We start from the raw sequence: 15570 nt of genomic DNA on the forward strand, positions 1-15570 counted from the left end.
CAGGAGCCGCAGGCGTGCTGTGGTGGGTGGCACTGCCACCCTGGTGGGTGTCTCCCAGTGCGGGATCCCCCCCCCCCCAGCTCTCCCTGCAAGGCCATGCTGGGTCCCCCCAGCCTGCTCTGGGGTCAGGATGTGTCCCCTTCCAGGAGGTCCCGGCTGGGGTCCCCAGGTGGCACGTCCCTGCATGTGGGGCCAGGTTGGAACCAACCCAGGACCTCTCACCCGGGGTGAGGGCCCATGGAGGTGCCATCCCCTGCCCTTGCTCCAGATGGTGTCCACCATCCCTGTCCCCATTCCTGTCCCATCCCCGTCCCCATCCCTGTCCCTGTCCCCATCCCTGTCCCCATCTCCATCCCTGTCCCCATCCCCATCCCCATCCCCATCTCAGTCCCCATCCCCATCTCTGTCCCCATCCCCATCTCCATCCCCATCTCCGTCCCCATCCCCATCTCCATCTCAGTCCCCATCCCCATCTCCATCCCCGTCCCTGTCCCTCTCCCCTGGCCTGCGCAGTGCGGTGGCAGGAAGCCGTGGCGTCACAGCGAGTCAGCCTGGGTGACGAGGGGCCATAAGGCTTCGGGGACAGCGGCACTTTGGGGACAAGGACAGCCTGGGGACAAGGGCCCCTTGGGGACACAGCCCCTCAGAGAGGCATGGCTGGGCTGGTGCTGGCATGGGGCTGTGGGTGCTTGGAGTCCTCGGTGTCCTCCTTGGTGGTGAGTGGGGGGACAGGGCTGAGCGGGGACACAGAGGGGACAGTGCCTAGGTCCCCATGGCCAGGCTGTGGGGTTGGGGACAGGCTGTCTGGGGGCCACTGAGGGGGCAGGGGCTCAGGCTGGCCCCTGCGTGATGGCCGGGGCAGGGGGGCATCTGTCCTGAGTGGGGACCAGAGAGAGGGTGGGGACCAGAGAGTGGGGACCAGAGAGAGGTTGGGGACACAGAGGGAGGGACAGACATGGGGACAGGATGGGGACAGGTGGGTGGACAGAGATGGGTGACATGTCTGTGGTGGGGGGGCAGGACAGAGGCAGTGGGGACAGATATGGGGACATGGGGAGGGGACAGGATGGGGTCAGATAGCATGTGTGGGGGCAGAGGTTGGGGTGGACAGGAAGGGGACAGACATGGGTGGACAGGATGGGGACAGAGGGACGTGCAGTGTGCCTCGTGGCTGGAGGCAGCGGTGAGGGAGGACGTGCAGGCAGCAAACATGGCTCCCGGTCCCCGAGGTGCCCCAGTACCCTCAGCCCCATGGGTGGCCCTTGGGGACCACCGAGGTGGTGAGTGACAGCCCCCCATGACCCCAACGTTGTCCCCGGCAGCAGGTGCCCTGCAGGTGAGCCAGAATCCAGGCAAGGTGTGGGTGACGGTGGGCGGCGAGGTGGCCCTGGGGTGCCAGGTGCTGGTGACCGAGCCCTGGGACATGCTGCGTAGCAAGTGGGTGAAGGACGTGGGGCACACGGTGCTGTGTGCCACCCACCTTTACCCCACCGCCTCCACCGCCCCCACCACCCCGGCTCCCTGCCTACCCCACCTTCACCTGGCCTGGCAGCCCCCCTATGCCACCCTCAGCCTCCACCAGGCACGGGGGGACGATGCGGGGCGCTACCTCTGCCGTGTCACCCTTGAGATCCCCTGCCACAGCACGGCCACTGGCAACGGCACCCTGCTCAGCATCAGCACAGGTACCCGGGGAGGGGCCCTCGCTCTGCTCCGTCTCCCCAGGGGCCTTGGCGGGATCCGTGCAACATGGTGCCATGGTGGGGGGTGAAGGGGTCCCTGGGAGGTGGCATCACCATGGGGGTTAATGGGGTCCATGGAGGGAGATGCCCGGAGGATTCAGGGTGGCTGCAGTGCAGGAGGGATGGGGACAGGGACGGGGATGGGGACAGCGACAGGGTTTGGGACACCCTGACTCTGCTTTCCCCTCGCTTGCAGCAGCTGATGGAGAACATCACAGAGGTAAGCATGGTTTTGCTGTCCCCACTGTCCCCCCCATGCCAGCGCCCATGTGCCTGGGTGCCAGAGGTGCCAAGCGGGTGGCCCCAGCTGGGTGTGTTTGCAGGGCTGCTGTGGGGCCTGGTGGGGGCCCTGGGGGAAACGGTGCTCCTCCTGGGGCTGGCTTTCTTTGGCCACCGGTGCTGGCACAGGAACTCAGGTAACACTGTCCCCAAATACCCCGTCCCCATTTGCCCCTGTGCCTTTCTGCCCTGTGCCCATCCTACCCCAAACACCCCCAAGCCCCTCTCCCCCCCAGACAGCCCACACCCACCTCCCTTGTACTCTGCCTCATGGCCAAATACCCCTGTGCCCACCTGCCCCACGTACCCCTGCATCCCAATACTCCCTTGCCCGTACCCCCAGCCCACTGCACCCTGCCTGCTCATCGGGGCTCACCCCAGGCACCTCCTGGGGCTGGGGGCACCCAATGGGTCCCCCAGGGGTCTCACAGAGGGTCCCCCGGGGCTGTGTCAGCCACCGTGCTGTGTCTCGGGGGGACAGTGCTGGCCATGCCTGGCCCTGCGCCCCTCCAACACCCACTGGCCCCCCCAGACACAGTCATCTACCTGAACATGCTGCCTCCCTCGGTGCGGGCCCCCACGAAGCTGTTGCCAACCCCGGAGTGAGAGAGAACAGCATGTACCGGAGGGGGCTCCAGCGGGCATGGGCCCCCCCGGAGCCCCCCAGCCCTGAGAGGATCCGTGTCCCGGTGTGCTGCCGATGCCCAAGCTGGCGGGGTGGGGGCACCTCCCCCCGCCAAGCTCTACCTTTCTGCAAGAAAAGCCCCCAAAAAGCTGTTTGCAGCATCCTGCCTCCTGCTTGCTGTCTTCTGTGCAGTGCCCACAGCACCCACCCCGTGGCATCTGGTGCCCCCCCAGCACACCCAGCGTGGGCAGCTCATGTCTGGTGTGCCGGGGGGTGGCATCTGGCTGGGAGGCAGCAGGCTTCTGGGCCCCCCCCCCCGTTTCAGGAAAGCTGCTCTGCAGTCCGTGGCCTCGTTTCTCACCGGCACCTGGCACCCGACGGCTGTGCTGACCACACAAGAAGCACTCGCTCCCCTGGCATGGTCCCCCCGGGGAGGGCCTAGTGCCATCATCCTCCCCCTGCCGTGTAGGCAAGCTTGTGTGAGGCTAATGGTGGGTGACCCTGAGCAGTGTCACCCCCACGCTTTGTCCCCAAGGCCAGGTCCTGCGGTGGAAGGAGGGGGGGACATCCAGACACCCCACCTCGCCCAGTCCCCTGGGGTGGGAGTGGGCGCAAGGGCAGGAGCCCATGTGGCGGGACCAGGACGGGAGGGGTGGCAGGGCCACCACGTTGTCCTGCCTGAGGGTGTCATGCCTTCCCCCAGGAGCACCACAGAGTTGAGCCCCAAGAGGGACCAGAGCGTCGCCGTGCCGACACAACACAGAGCACGCAGTGGGCAGGGGCTGTGCATCAGCTTTTAATGGGGGTGCTTCGCTGTGGGACCAGGGTGGGGGGCACAGCTGGGGGGTGCCCAGCAGTGCTGGGCTCACAGGGGCTGTACGGCCACGGGGTAGAGCAGGGAGAGGTGGTGGGCACCACGGACGGGCAGCGCCCGTGCTGTGTAGTGCCGCACAGCCTCAGGCACCGAGGGGAAGGTGGCCCCGGCGCGGCCCAGCATGAAATGCTGCTCCCGTGTCCGCGTGAGCTTCACGTGCACGAAGCCATGGCTGCTCCTGTGGGCGGGGAGGGGAAACTGAGGCACGCAGCACATGGCCTGGCCGCCCTTGCATATGTGGGTGTACAGCAACATGGATTGTGGGGGAACATGCAAACACTTGCCAGTGTGTGGATGCAAGTACCATGCTCAGAACCCAGCCCCTCTGCCCGGGCATTCCCCTGTGACCCACTCCGAAGCCTGGGTTTTCCCCGGGGCCGTCCCTGTGTCCCCCCCAGCAGCCCCATGCTCACCTGAGCGAGAGCGAGTAGTCGTCGGGGCTGGTCTCACAGTCCCGCACCAGGAAGCTGCCCTCACGGCACAGCGCCAGCAGTGTCTCGGCGCCCGCCCGCCCAATGGGGCCGTGGTACCACCTGTGTGGTGGCATGTATCACACCGGCACGTGGCACCCTGGGACATGGCACCCCACCACACAGCACTGGGGCCCCAGGACCCATCTGCACCGTGAGACACCCTCCATGCCATGGGGCACTGTCCCCACCACTTGGACCCATCAACATTGCGGGGCACTCTCTGTGGCATGGGGCACCCATCCACACTAAAGGGACCAACCATGCCATGGGGCATCCTCCACATCATGGGGACCCACCCGTGCCACGGGACACCCTCCATGTCATGGGGACCCATCCATGCCACAGGGCACCCAACCACGTCAAAGGGATCAACCACACCCCATGGGACACCCTCCACATCATGGGGACCCCATATGCCATGGGCACCCTCCACCCCATGAGGATGCTCAATGGCAGGGGTACCCATTCATGCCATAGGGCACACAACCATGTCAAAGGGACCAACCACACCCAACATGGCACCCTCCACACCATGGGGACCCATCCATGCCATGGGCACCCAACCACACTCCACAGGGCACCCTCCACATCATGGAGACCCATCCGTGCCATGGGGCACCCTCCACACCGTGGGGACCCATCTGTGGGGGACCCTCCACCCCAGAGGGCTGCCTCCATGCCACAACGTATCCTGGGATGTTGATGCCACCCCATGGAGGAGGGACCCCCGCCCCCCAGACTCACGCCTGCTTCTCCAGGGGCAGCGAGGTGTCCACGTGCCTGGGGCTGGGGGGGCAGCCCAGCCGGGCGCCTGTGGGGGGCCGAGGGGGCCGCGGCAGCTGCCGGGACAGGCTGGGGGAGTGCTCAGGGCTCTCGAACTGCACTGTGGGGCCAAAGGGAGGATGTCACCCCACTGTGGGGTCCCAGCACCCCTGCCTGCTGCTGGGGGGCACCTCTCAGTGCCAGCACATGAAGGAATGTCCCACACGTCCCTGCCACAGCTCTGCCTTGCCATGGTGTCCCATTGCACCCCTGGGGTAGAACCGATGGGTGCTGGGGGATGCTGGGGGGCCCAGAGGTGGTACACAGGGGTGGTACCCATGGGAGCTGGGGAATGTGGGGCTGGGTGACCCCAAGGTGATACCCATGGGTGCTGCAGCATGCTGGATCTAGTGGTGGGTGGGAGACAGGAGTGGTACCCATGGGAACTGAGGGCCATGGGGCTGGGGGACCCAAGGGTGGCACCCAGTGCCCTGGGGATACTGTCACCTGCGAACGCCCGCGAGATGTGATCCTTCTTCCACTCCCAGGGCTGGTCATACTCGTCGGCTGGGCGCTCGTCGTCATGGGGCAGGCGGCTCTCCCGGGCAGTGGGCACCCCTGGGCCCTCCCCTGCCGTCTCCCACTCCTCGTAAGGGGTGTCATAGAGCTGGGGTCCCTGCTGCGGCCTTGCCCGCCGGCCCTCGCCCTGCCACTGGCACCCTGGGGACAAGCAGGGACATGGCAGGGACAGGATGAGCGGGGGTCCTGGCCGCAGGACCCCCACGGGGCTGGGTGCAGGGGGGGGGTTGCCCAGGGTGTCACCCACCTGTGGCCTCGCCGGGCTCCTCGCAGCCACCCTCGGGAGCTGGGTCCTGATCCCCCTTGAAGGGCTCTGAGTACTCGCTCTCGCCAGGGCCCTGTGGGTGGATGCTCTGGGTGGGACAGGACCCCCCCCACTGCCCCCCCAGGTCCTCAGTCCCTGGGTCCCCTCCCCGGGACCCTGCAGTCTCCCCCAGGTCCCTGATATGGATGTCCCCAGCACTTTCTCCACTCCGTCCCACCCTGTCCCTTTGTCCCCCGACCCCTTTCCCCTTCCCGCTCTCCCAGTGACCTCGCCACCCCCAGCCCACCCCCCAGTTCCCTCTCCCAGTGACCCCAGCTCCTCCCCCCGTTGCCCCACTGCACCCCCCGGTCCCTTCGCCGCCCACCCCGGTGCCGACGCTTCCCGCCGGGTCCTGCCCCGCTGACCCCCCCGGTACGCGCTGCTGCCCGCCGGCGCCCCCCTCTCCTACCTGCTCCAGGCGGCGGGGGCCGCCCCCCGGCCCCGCGCCCCCCACCCGCACCAGCCGGTGCCGAGGGGAGGCAGCGGGGCCGCGGAGGGCAGCGCCGGGGGGAGCGCCGGGCGGGGGCCCGCTCCCGGTGCCGGTGGGGCGGCGCTCGCCGCCGCTATAGTCGGGCTGGGGCGGGCGGGGGGGGGAGCGCCGGGCCCCCCGGCCCAGGTACTCCCGGAGCCACTTGGCCATGGCGGGGCCGCCCGGCACCGGGACCGCGGGCGCGCCGGGACCCCCCCGCCGCCGCCGCCGCCGGGAGCCGCTTTGTGTCGCCGCCGCGCGCGGCGAGGACCGGAGCCCCCAGCCCCCCCCCAACCCCCCGCGCCCGCCTCTCCGGGGGGGCACCGGCACGGAGGGGGGGCACCGGTTGGGGAGGGAGTACCGGGAGGGGAGGGCTGACCCCCCCCCCCGCGGTGACGGCGGTCACCGGGACCCCCAAGTGACACCGGGACGGCCCCCCCCGTGGGACAGCGAGAGAAGGGGGGGTCACCGGGACCCCCGGGCTATAGGACACCCCCACGCCCCTCTGGGCTCCCGGGTCTGCCCCCGGAGGGGGGAAATCGGGGCACCGGGAAAGGGCTGAGGGGGAACAGAGGCCGAGGGTTTTGGGGGTCCTGGGGGAGGAAGATGGACCCCTCTACATTGCAGGGTCACCTGCATCCCCCCAAGGAGCCCAACACGGTGGGCAGTGGGCCCCGCCCCCGCCCATCCCATGGTTTTGGGGGGGGACCATCAGGGACCACGCTGGGTGGGTCAGGAGGGCCGGGGACCCCCAACCATGCCCTGACTTGGCTCTTGGTATTGTCTCTTCCCAGAACAAAGGTCCCTCTCCCGGTATCCTGGCCTGGTGCGGGGGGTGCAGTGAGCCGGTGGGGGAGCACATGTGTGGGAGCACATGTGTGGGATCAGGACACAACTGGGGGGACCCTGTGGCCAGGCCCCCCTGCCCCCAGCTTTGCCAGCCCCACAGAGCGGCTCCTGACAGACCCCATCCAACACAAACCCCGGGGCTGAGCCCGATATCCAGCATTAATATTTGAAGAGGCTAATTACAACGCACGTGCAGGGAATGCTAATTGGGATGGGGGGAGCAGCCTTTTCTCCCCGGCTCTCAGAAACACGACCCCCCCCCAGCCCCTGGCCCTGCAGCCCAAGGCACAGAGCCATTTGTGAGGCTCTGAGAGAGGGTTAATTAGCACAAAGCTGCTCATCCATTAGAGCTGGGTGTCTCGATAAGGAGGAAATCAAGAGGAGATGGAGGAAGAGCCCCAGACTGAGCCCTGGCTGGGACAGGTGGACACCCCAGGGTGGGTCAGTCCTTCTGACGGGTGCGTGGACCCACGTCATCAGGGTAGGGGCCCTTGGGGCCGCCCCTGCCAAACCCACATGAGCAGGACCCACTGCTTGTGTACAAATTACTGTTCTGGAAGATGAAGAGGCAACCAGCTCTGACACATCCAATTTATTACCAGGTCATGGCTGCCGGTGAGCCGAGCAGACCCAGGCGCTCTACGAATGGTGGGGTTTGTCACCAAGCTGCCGGGGTGGCTGGGGCATGAGAGGGCGTGGGCAGGGGAAGGAGGCTGGTGGCAGGACAGCTGGGACAGCCCTGTCCCCGCAGCGGGGGGCTAAATGAGCCCCCCGCCACATCCGTGCTGCAGAATGTGTCACCTCTAACAGTGAAACAACAGAGGATTCAGGCTCACCCCACAAAGGCAGGAGCTGAGCCCCACAGGGGGGCCAGGAGACACCCAGGGCTGGAGAAGCGGTGGTGACGGTTCCTCCCACGGCAAGAGGCAAGGAAAAAGAGGGAAGGAAGGCCCTGAGGTCCCTTTATTGCCATGGGAGGGTCAGTGAGTCACGTACCCAGGCCCAGGCATGACCAGCGTGGTGGTGAGGGGAGTGGGCACCACCAGAACAGAGAAACTACATGGTCCCAGCCGGCCCCAGTGCTTTCGAACACATTATGGGTGCAGAGCTGGGAGGCGTTGTGCTCTGGAAGCTGGGTTTGGGCACAGCCAGCCTGGAACAGCATCAGGGCTTTCCACCGGCTGCAACGCAGCAGTGGTACCCTCCTCTGAGTAAGGTGTCTTCTTGACTGGCTCATCTGGGTTCAGGCTGCAGGTGGTGTTAGCCAAGGAGGGTGGCTGGGGTCTCATCCCCATTGGAGGATGGACACACACCCTGGGCTGGACAGGTGAAGATGCTGGGACTCCAGATGGCCTGGAAACCCCGCTGGGCCTGTTGGCCGTGACGCCAGCTCTGCGCTGGGGCTCCGGAGAGCAGCTGCTGTCAGCTGGGAGGGGGGAACAGCCCACGATCCCTGCTCTGGGCTGGCTCGGTTGCTCATCAGTCACTTGCGCTGTCCTCGCTGTCCGAATACGCCCCCAACAAGCCGAGAGAGGACGTGGTGCCCGTTGCTGTGGGAAACGAGCCTGGAAGCCGAGCAAGAGAGCAGACGCCATCAGGTAGGGCCCTCCCCATGCAAACCCCGCTGGCTCGGTGCAACCAGCCGCGTGGAAATGCAAGCCTGCCTCGCCACTCCGGCTGCTCGCAGCTGGAGACAAGGCAGCCGGAGCCAGAGCCCGAGCAGTGCCTCGTCCCCCAGCCTGTATCTTGATGAGGACAGCAAGGTTAAACCGGGTGGACAAGGAAACCCTGCACCCCCTTGGCTGGAGCCTCCTGATCCTGCCTTGCAGCAATGGGAGGAAGCAGCAAGGTTGTCCCAAGGTCTGCAAAACCCCCTTCTCCCTCCACAACCCCCTGGGAGATTTCAGCCACTGGAAAAGAAGAGAGAAGCCAGCTCTTGGCTTTGACCATGCGAGCTGTCAGCTGCAAGCGCAAGGCAGCGTCACAGGCAAATAGCCCTGTGCCAGCTCAGAGCTGAGCCCTTGAAAGATGGGCAGCTCCTCCACCGTAATTTGGCTGAACAGACCCTGCCAGCAGCCAGGAGCAGGTGGCTGGGGAAAGCAGACCAAAAATGGGGCACCTACAAGAGCTGTCCTTCCCCAGGAATCCCCTGAGGACAGAGGGACTTACTAAGCCAAAGGCTTAGGACCAATCAGCCCAGAATCAACCAATTCATCAGCTCCTTCTCCAATTCCTCTGGCTTTCTGGGGCAGTGAACTATGAGGTAGGTGCTGGAAAGCCTTTCTGCTTGTTTTCACCACTTCTTTAAAGCTTACAAATTCCGATGGTTTGGCAGGTTTTATAATAGGGCCCCAAACCAAAGCAATTTTCTTGTTTTTCCATTCATATCTCACTGTTGTGATGGTTCCCAGCATTGTATCTGCACACAGAGGCACTGTTTTGAAGCTTCTGGCCCTGACAGTCTCTCTCCAAGGCCTTGGCTTACTGCCAAGGGCCAGGAAGGAGCCTCTCCTCCATCGGTACATCTCCTGTAAACAGGGACAACCCCCTGTTCTTACAGTCATGGTCCCATCTGTCCCACAACAAGGACTTGACCCGAGAGCATTCAGGCTCTGAAGACAGAGCTAAATGCCGCTTGGGTGCTGCCAGACACCTCCCAGATGGCCCAGCTCAGACCACCCCATCCCCACGTGAGCAGTTACCGGTCTTGGCCATGGTGCCTTGGTTCTCTGTCCCATTAGCCAGGGCAGGACCCGGCTTCTGCTTCCTCACTGTGACCAGCCCGGCCAGCTGGGACTTGGTGTTCAATTTGCCCACACTCCGCTCCCAGCTCTCCGTCTTCAGCTTCTTACTCTGGGGCTGAGGGTCCTGCAGAGCAGAGCGCTGGTGTTAGGGTGCTCTGGCCTCAGAGGGGAGGCAGAGGGATGAGGGAGAAGGGAGTGGTAAAAACAGCAGCACAAAGCACAAAAGACATGAGGACAGCTGCTTGGAGCAGCCAAGGGGGGTATTCTCCCCCTGCAGTGACTGGCACAAGCTAGACAAACAACAGGGGTACAGATCTAAAGGCTGCAGCCCTAGGAGACAAACGTCCTGCTGCCTGTGACAGTTAAATCCAGCCTTGCACAGCCATGCGCTGGCCGTGGGATGACGAGGAGCCAGATGCATGCCACAGGGCTGCAGGACCTCTGCCAGCCAGGACCACGTGCCTGCAGGTGGTCCAGCCACCGAATCAAACTCCCCCAGGCACAAGGATTAGTGCTGGGCCAGGGAACATCGCTCAGATTAACCCCAGCCCGGCTTAAGAGATAGGGAAGCTTTGATTCATCCAACTGGACAGAGGTCCCTGCAGACATGGATCAACATTGGAGAGCAGCAGTGCAGGGACCTGTCTGCGGGGATAATCCCTCCCCTGCAAGTCAGGCACTGAAAGCTCTTTTGTTCTGAATGTCTTCAACATGGACAAAACAGAACCAAAGGAGGAGCTGTCCCAGGCAGTGGTTTCATTGCTGTAATTTTCAGAGTGCTGAAATTGTGCCTAAAGCACGACCAAGGCATAGGTGAGCACGTCCTTTTCGGGCTGAAAGGGAAGGCACGTCCTGAGCAAGGACGGGCACAGGTCCCTCCCAGCCTTTGTCAGCAGACACGGTCTAAAATCACCAACTGATCCCTGTCTCCTTTCAGCTCAGTGCACAGGGACACAGGCTTTCTAAACTGCTCATGCGTGACAGGCATTAGGACTCTAGCATTGCAGGGACAGAAGAGACAACACGCAGCCCAGGACAGTGGATTTGGTCTGGGGGAAGAGCTGCGGTGGGTGGAAGAGCCTCCGACCCTGCTCACCTCCTGCAAAATATCCGTAGGTTTAATTTTCTCCACAGGCTTCGTGCGCGATTTCACAGGATCTTCGTCAGAGTCAGAGTCTACCAGCAGCCGCCGGTTCTGGGCCTGCTCCAGCATAGCTCTGCAAGGAGAGAGGCCGTGTGCAGAGGGTTAGAGCTCGCTCTGTTCCACCGCCATGCCGAGCGGTGCTGGCCGTGCACAGTGCCTGTGCTGTTTGCTCTATGGGGAGCCTTACAGCATCAGTGCAATGGGATCCACCTTCTCAGGTGCTTTTTAAGAAGTCATGTTCAGAGCAGTGCCCGATGGTTGATAGCACTGAGATCCGCAGGCTCAGCCAGGTGCAGAAACTCCCTCTCCACGTGAGGATGCTTCTCAGGGGGAGTCAGGCCCCTGCAACAGTCCAGATCTCCCCACCAGATGGGCCAGTGACACCAAAATCCCTCTACCTCCACCTCACTAAACACTTTGCCATGACAAACAGTCCCCAACCTCCTCACAGCCTGCTTAGGACTACATCCCATCCACACAACTCCTGGGAACTCAGGCCCCTCAGGCAGGGCCTTCTCTTAAGTGCTCTTGGGGTGCTGAGGAAGGGGTGAGATGCAGCTCTGCCTGGCCAGGGCCAGCATGGCTGATTTCACACCTCCGTGAATGCTTCTAGCCCACTCACTTCATCTCTTGCTCATCTTCCTCTTGCTCCTTGCGCTTCTGCTCCTCCTCATACTCCTTGTACTGCTTCAGCATTGCCTCAAAGTCCACATTTGCCTGGCGCTGGTTGAGTTCCTTCAGCTCCTGCAGGTTCTCCAGAACCTCCATCTCCAGCTTGGAGTCCTTGGTTCGGTTCTCCAGGACCTGGGTGACCAGAGGGAAGCCGGGTTATGAGAGGTAGCTCAGCCTGCCAGCAATCTCAAACGCAGCCTCCTCCTGCCCACAGTACAGGGCAGGAAGAACTAAGAGGATCATCATCATCCTCATTTTTGGGTCTTAATAGAACAGGAAAAACTGGGGCAAGGTGCAGCCTGTCACAGGTTCCAGCACAGGAGGAAACCTCCTCAGGGCAGAGAGTTGGCTCTTGCCTGTCCAGAGCACAGCAATACCCCAGGAGCTTGAAGAACTAAGTCAACAGTTACAAAGTCACCTGCTTTGCTGGGGAAAGCCAGCCAAGGCAGGGGAGAGGTTTGTGTTCTGCAGAGAAGGGCATGTTCTTGTACCTTCATGGGATTGTTAAGCTCTTCCTCTTCCCTCTCCTTCTGCGTTCTTTTCTCCTCTTCCTCCAAGAGCTTCTCAGCCTGGAAGTTGCGAGTGGCGCCATGCTCCATGGTGTAGTCTGTGTTCTCAGGGTCTGTCTAAGGAAGAAACAAGACAGTAGAATCATTGTAGCGGGGCAATTCTGCTCCAGCCATCCTGTGTCTGCTTCCAGAGCCACATTCAAACGTTTCCCAATTTCATTCACATCACAGAGCAGACAATCAGCCATGGCCTTTTGTTGTGCTCCAGCTGATATGCTGCAGCCCACGGATGGGTGAGACATTTCAGAACTACAAACAGCCATGAAAAGGGAAGATACACCAAAAAGCACAGGCTCAGACTAGGTCTTTGCTGGGACACCCCTTCCCAATGGAGTCAGCACCCCATCATGTCCACAGACTGCATGCATGGCCTCCCCAGAAAGCAAGAGTGCAGAAAATACGGAACATATTTCACCTTGAAAGTGATCTCTGCCAGGCAACGTGTGCACTTGATGTAGAAGCGGAAGATGGGAAGTCCCAGGTACACCTCATTCTGAACTGTCTCCTTACGGGCATTAAACTTCTTCCCCTTATAGATGTATTCACCACATGTCTTGCATCTAGAGAAGGGGAAAGAAAAGCCCATAATACATAAAAAAATGGGAACACACTGACAAAGAAGAGTCCAAGTGATTTTCAGGTGGTGTGAGCCCAGATTCACAGAATCATAGAATGGCTTGGGTTGGAAGGGGCATTTGGAGGTCATCTAGTCCAACCCCCTGCAGTGAGCAGGGACATCTTCAACTAGATAAGGTTAGGTTCTAAGCAATGGTTATTTTCTCCTTTGGAAATTCAGTACCTACTCTTATAAGAACCCCAAAATCACTCACAGTGTCTCTTCCCTCTCCCTTACCCTTTTTCCTCTGATCTGTGTCGCCTCTAACTGCTGCTGGCAGCAGCTCCCCTGCTGCGTATGGAGGCAAAATGATTCCTAAGCAAACTCATTGCTTCTAGAGCTGCTTCCTTCTGACCAGTATGGCCCCTCTTACCGCATGTTGAAGGGGGCCATGAGCCGCACCACATACTGTCGGTCCTTCGGGAGTTTGAGCTTTGGGATCTTAGCAGGATCGAAGTCCGGCGGGTAGTATTTCTACAGAGACAGAGCAGAGGCGTGTGTGCGCTGGGCGCGGAGTCACCCAGAGGAGCGTGAGCGGCGGCAGGCGGGCTCCTAGCTGCCACACCAGCCTCGGGCATCATCTCCGTGCACCAGGAGCCAGCGTGTCCCTACTAATCACGCATGTAGTGCCAAACACCCCGGCCACGACCGCCCGCCAGAGTCATGCCCTGGCGTCTGTCTGTCCGTCCTCGGCCCCAGGCCCCCCAACCCTTGCATGATTTTAGGCCTCAACCCTCCGGCCCCTGCCAACCCCATCCGAGCGCTGCCGGGAGTCCCAGCCTGGGTATCCCCCTCCGCCGACATCCCCCTCCCAGCTTGAGAGTCCCCTCAGGGACCCCTCCCCGCCTCAGGACCCCCTTAGCCGAGCAGGGACCCCCTAGCACACCCGGTCTGAGGACCAACTTCAGCGATTAGGGGACCCTCCCCAGGACCAGCCCGGCCTGGGGACCTCCACAAACACCCCCGATCCCCCTGCCGGAGAACCCCCTCCGTCGTCGTCGTCGTCGTCGTCGTCGTCCCCCCCCCAACTCACGTTCAACACCTTCCGCTCCGACATGGCTGCGACCTCCCACCACCACCGGTGTAACCCAGCAGCTGCCCTCCGCACCGCTCACCACTTCCGGGAAAGTAGCACCACCTCCCTCCGCCGCTCATTGGTGCAACGAACCACAGTTTGGCTGTTCCTCGCTTGTTACTGGCTCGCTCTGCCGTCCGTCAGCGTGCTCCGCACACCGACAAGAGTCCGCCGGTGCGCCGCGACCCGAGAAGAGGTTCCGGAGTTCTGTCCACTCCCCTGGACGCTGCGAGGTGAGGAGCTGGGCCGGAAACGCCTCTCCCCTGGTCTTACGTTATTATATAACATATATATAGATCTAATATTCCATGTATATGTTATTATATACCATACATGTTATTCTATAACATATATATTGTTATATAACACACATATATAATATACTGTATTTTCTTAATATATAATATTAAGGTAAAGATTAGGATAAAATAATTATTAGTTTATAATTCTTTATTCTGCGCTCATTCTTGCTTAAAACTGAGGATTCAGAGTCTTTCACTTAGGGTTTATTGTTTTGAGCTCATAGCTGACAGTTTCTTACTCAGGTTATAGTTTATGACTGTATTTTGTAAAAAAATGAGCCGTGAGCTGTGAAAATTTCCTGCAGGGCTCTGTTCTGAGGGCAGAAAGAAGCACATAGGGGTGAAATCGGGGTTTTTCCTCTCAGACAGCAGTGCTGAATCCTGTCCCTGAAGGAAAAACCCGGGGGGAAAGCCGGTGGCTCCTTAGCTTCGTGCCACATCACAAAGCTGACTCTTCCCTGCCGCCGATCAGTGACGGCTCCTCCAGTGAGGCGGGGTGCGGATGGCACCCAGCTGGGTCACAGACTCGCTCGTGGGCGTTGTGTCTGTGCATTAATCAATAAACAATTGTTTTATTCATTCAACTCGTGTCCCTGTACCTTTGCAGTTAGTAAAAAGTGCCGTGAGGGGCTCCCGGAGCGCCCCAAGGCTCCTTAGCCTGCTGGGACAGCTCCGGGGCCCCCCAGACCCCCTGGATGTGGGGGCGATGGTGGAGTGGGGCCCAGGCAGGAGGAACGGCCTCTCCCGGCTGACCTCCCGCTCCAGTGCCTGCCGGGAGGTGCACTTGGCCATTTTGCCCTGCAGGACACGTTGGGAGAGGTGGTGCTGCAGCACGAGGCATCACCACAGGGCTCTGCCAGGATGCCACAGGGCTCTGTCTGTCCTGCCGAGAGGCATGTCTCTGCCCCGGACTCCCCTTTTTCCCCTCACATCCCCTCCTGAGGACCCTGCTGGTTCTCTGAGCCATATTTTGCCCCCAGGACCTCTCCGGGCCTCCCTACACCCATTGCAACACCTGCTGAGCTCCTCCTTGTGCCCCACTGCCCTCTGATGCCCCCCAGGACCCCTCTGGCTCCCTCACAACCCTCCTCCATCCTTCTTCATGCCCCAGAAGAATCTTTTTCCTCTCTGTGCCACCTAGGATGTCTCTGAGTCCCTCTGTACTCTCCTCACAGCATCCCCAAACCTCCTTGTGCCCCTGTAGCCTCCTTCAAGGCCTCTCACGACCTACTCTCAGACTCTCCTTGTGCCCTGATGCTGTGCGTGTGCCCTCTGCCCTGCCTGGGACCCCCGTTTTGTCCTTGGAGCCCCCCCAGGACCTCTGTGCTACACACACTGTGGCTGTCCGGAGGTACAAGGTTGACTTTGGGACCGTGAAACAGGAGACAGCTGGTTTTGAAGACAGAAAGGGGCCCTCTGGGCACAATTGTCTGACCTTGGTGCAAAGAGACACTCAGCAAGAACTGGACACAGCCTGAGTGGAGAAGTGCAT

The 15570-nt window shown here is 61.6% G+C and overlaps 2 protein-coding genes across 3 annotated transcripts; both read right to left on the minus strand.

Annotated features, from left to right (window-relative positions):
* Positions 1–3429: 3429 nt before the first annotated feature.
* SHD (Src homology 2 domain containing transforming protein D) lies at positions 3430–6457 on the minus strand. The gene is made up of 6 exons (XM_064469271.1): positions 6048–6457; positions 5582–5672; positions 5263–5475; positions 4738–4876; positions 3934–4053; positions 3430–3698 (listed from the first exon to the last, which is right to left on the minus strand). The coding sequence occupies exons 1-6, from the start codon at positions 6276–6278 to the stop codon at positions 3512–3514; spliced, it is 981 nt and encodes a 326-aa protein (XP_064325341.1). The 5' UTR covers positions 6279–6457; the 3' UTR covers positions 3430–3511.
* A 1076-nt stretch (positions 6458–7533) lies between these two features.
* Positions 7534–13907, minus strand: YJU2 (YJU2 splicing factor homolog). Of its 2 annotated transcripts, none has more exons than XM_064469588.1 (8): positions 13817–13907; positions 13075–13175; positions 12501–12645; positions 12008–12142; positions 11467–11648; positions 10797–10917; positions 9659–9824; positions 7534–8521 (listed from the first exon to the last, which is right to left on the minus strand). In XM_064469588.1, exons 2-8 carry the CDS (start codon positions 13092–13094, stop codon positions 8436–8438), a joined length of 855 nt encoding a protein of 284 aa, XP_064325658.1. In that variant the 5' UTR covers positions 13095–13175; positions 13817–13907; the 3' UTR covers positions 7534–8435. The 2 variants fall into 2 exon arrangements, with proteins under 2 accessions (XP_064325658.1, XP_064325657.1); XM_064469587.1 differs by having other exon boundaries at positions 13735–13823.
* Positions 13908–15570: the final 1663 nt, after the last annotated feature.

The sequence above is a fragment of the Phalacrocorax carbo genome, chromosome 19 (genome assembly GCF_963921805.1).
Source record: "Phalacrocorax carbo chromosome 19, bPhaCar2.1, whole genome shotgun sequence".
Taxonomy (NCBI): Eukaryota; Metazoa; Chordata; class Aves; order Suliformes; family Phalacrocoracidae; genus Phalacrocorax; species Phalacrocorax carbo.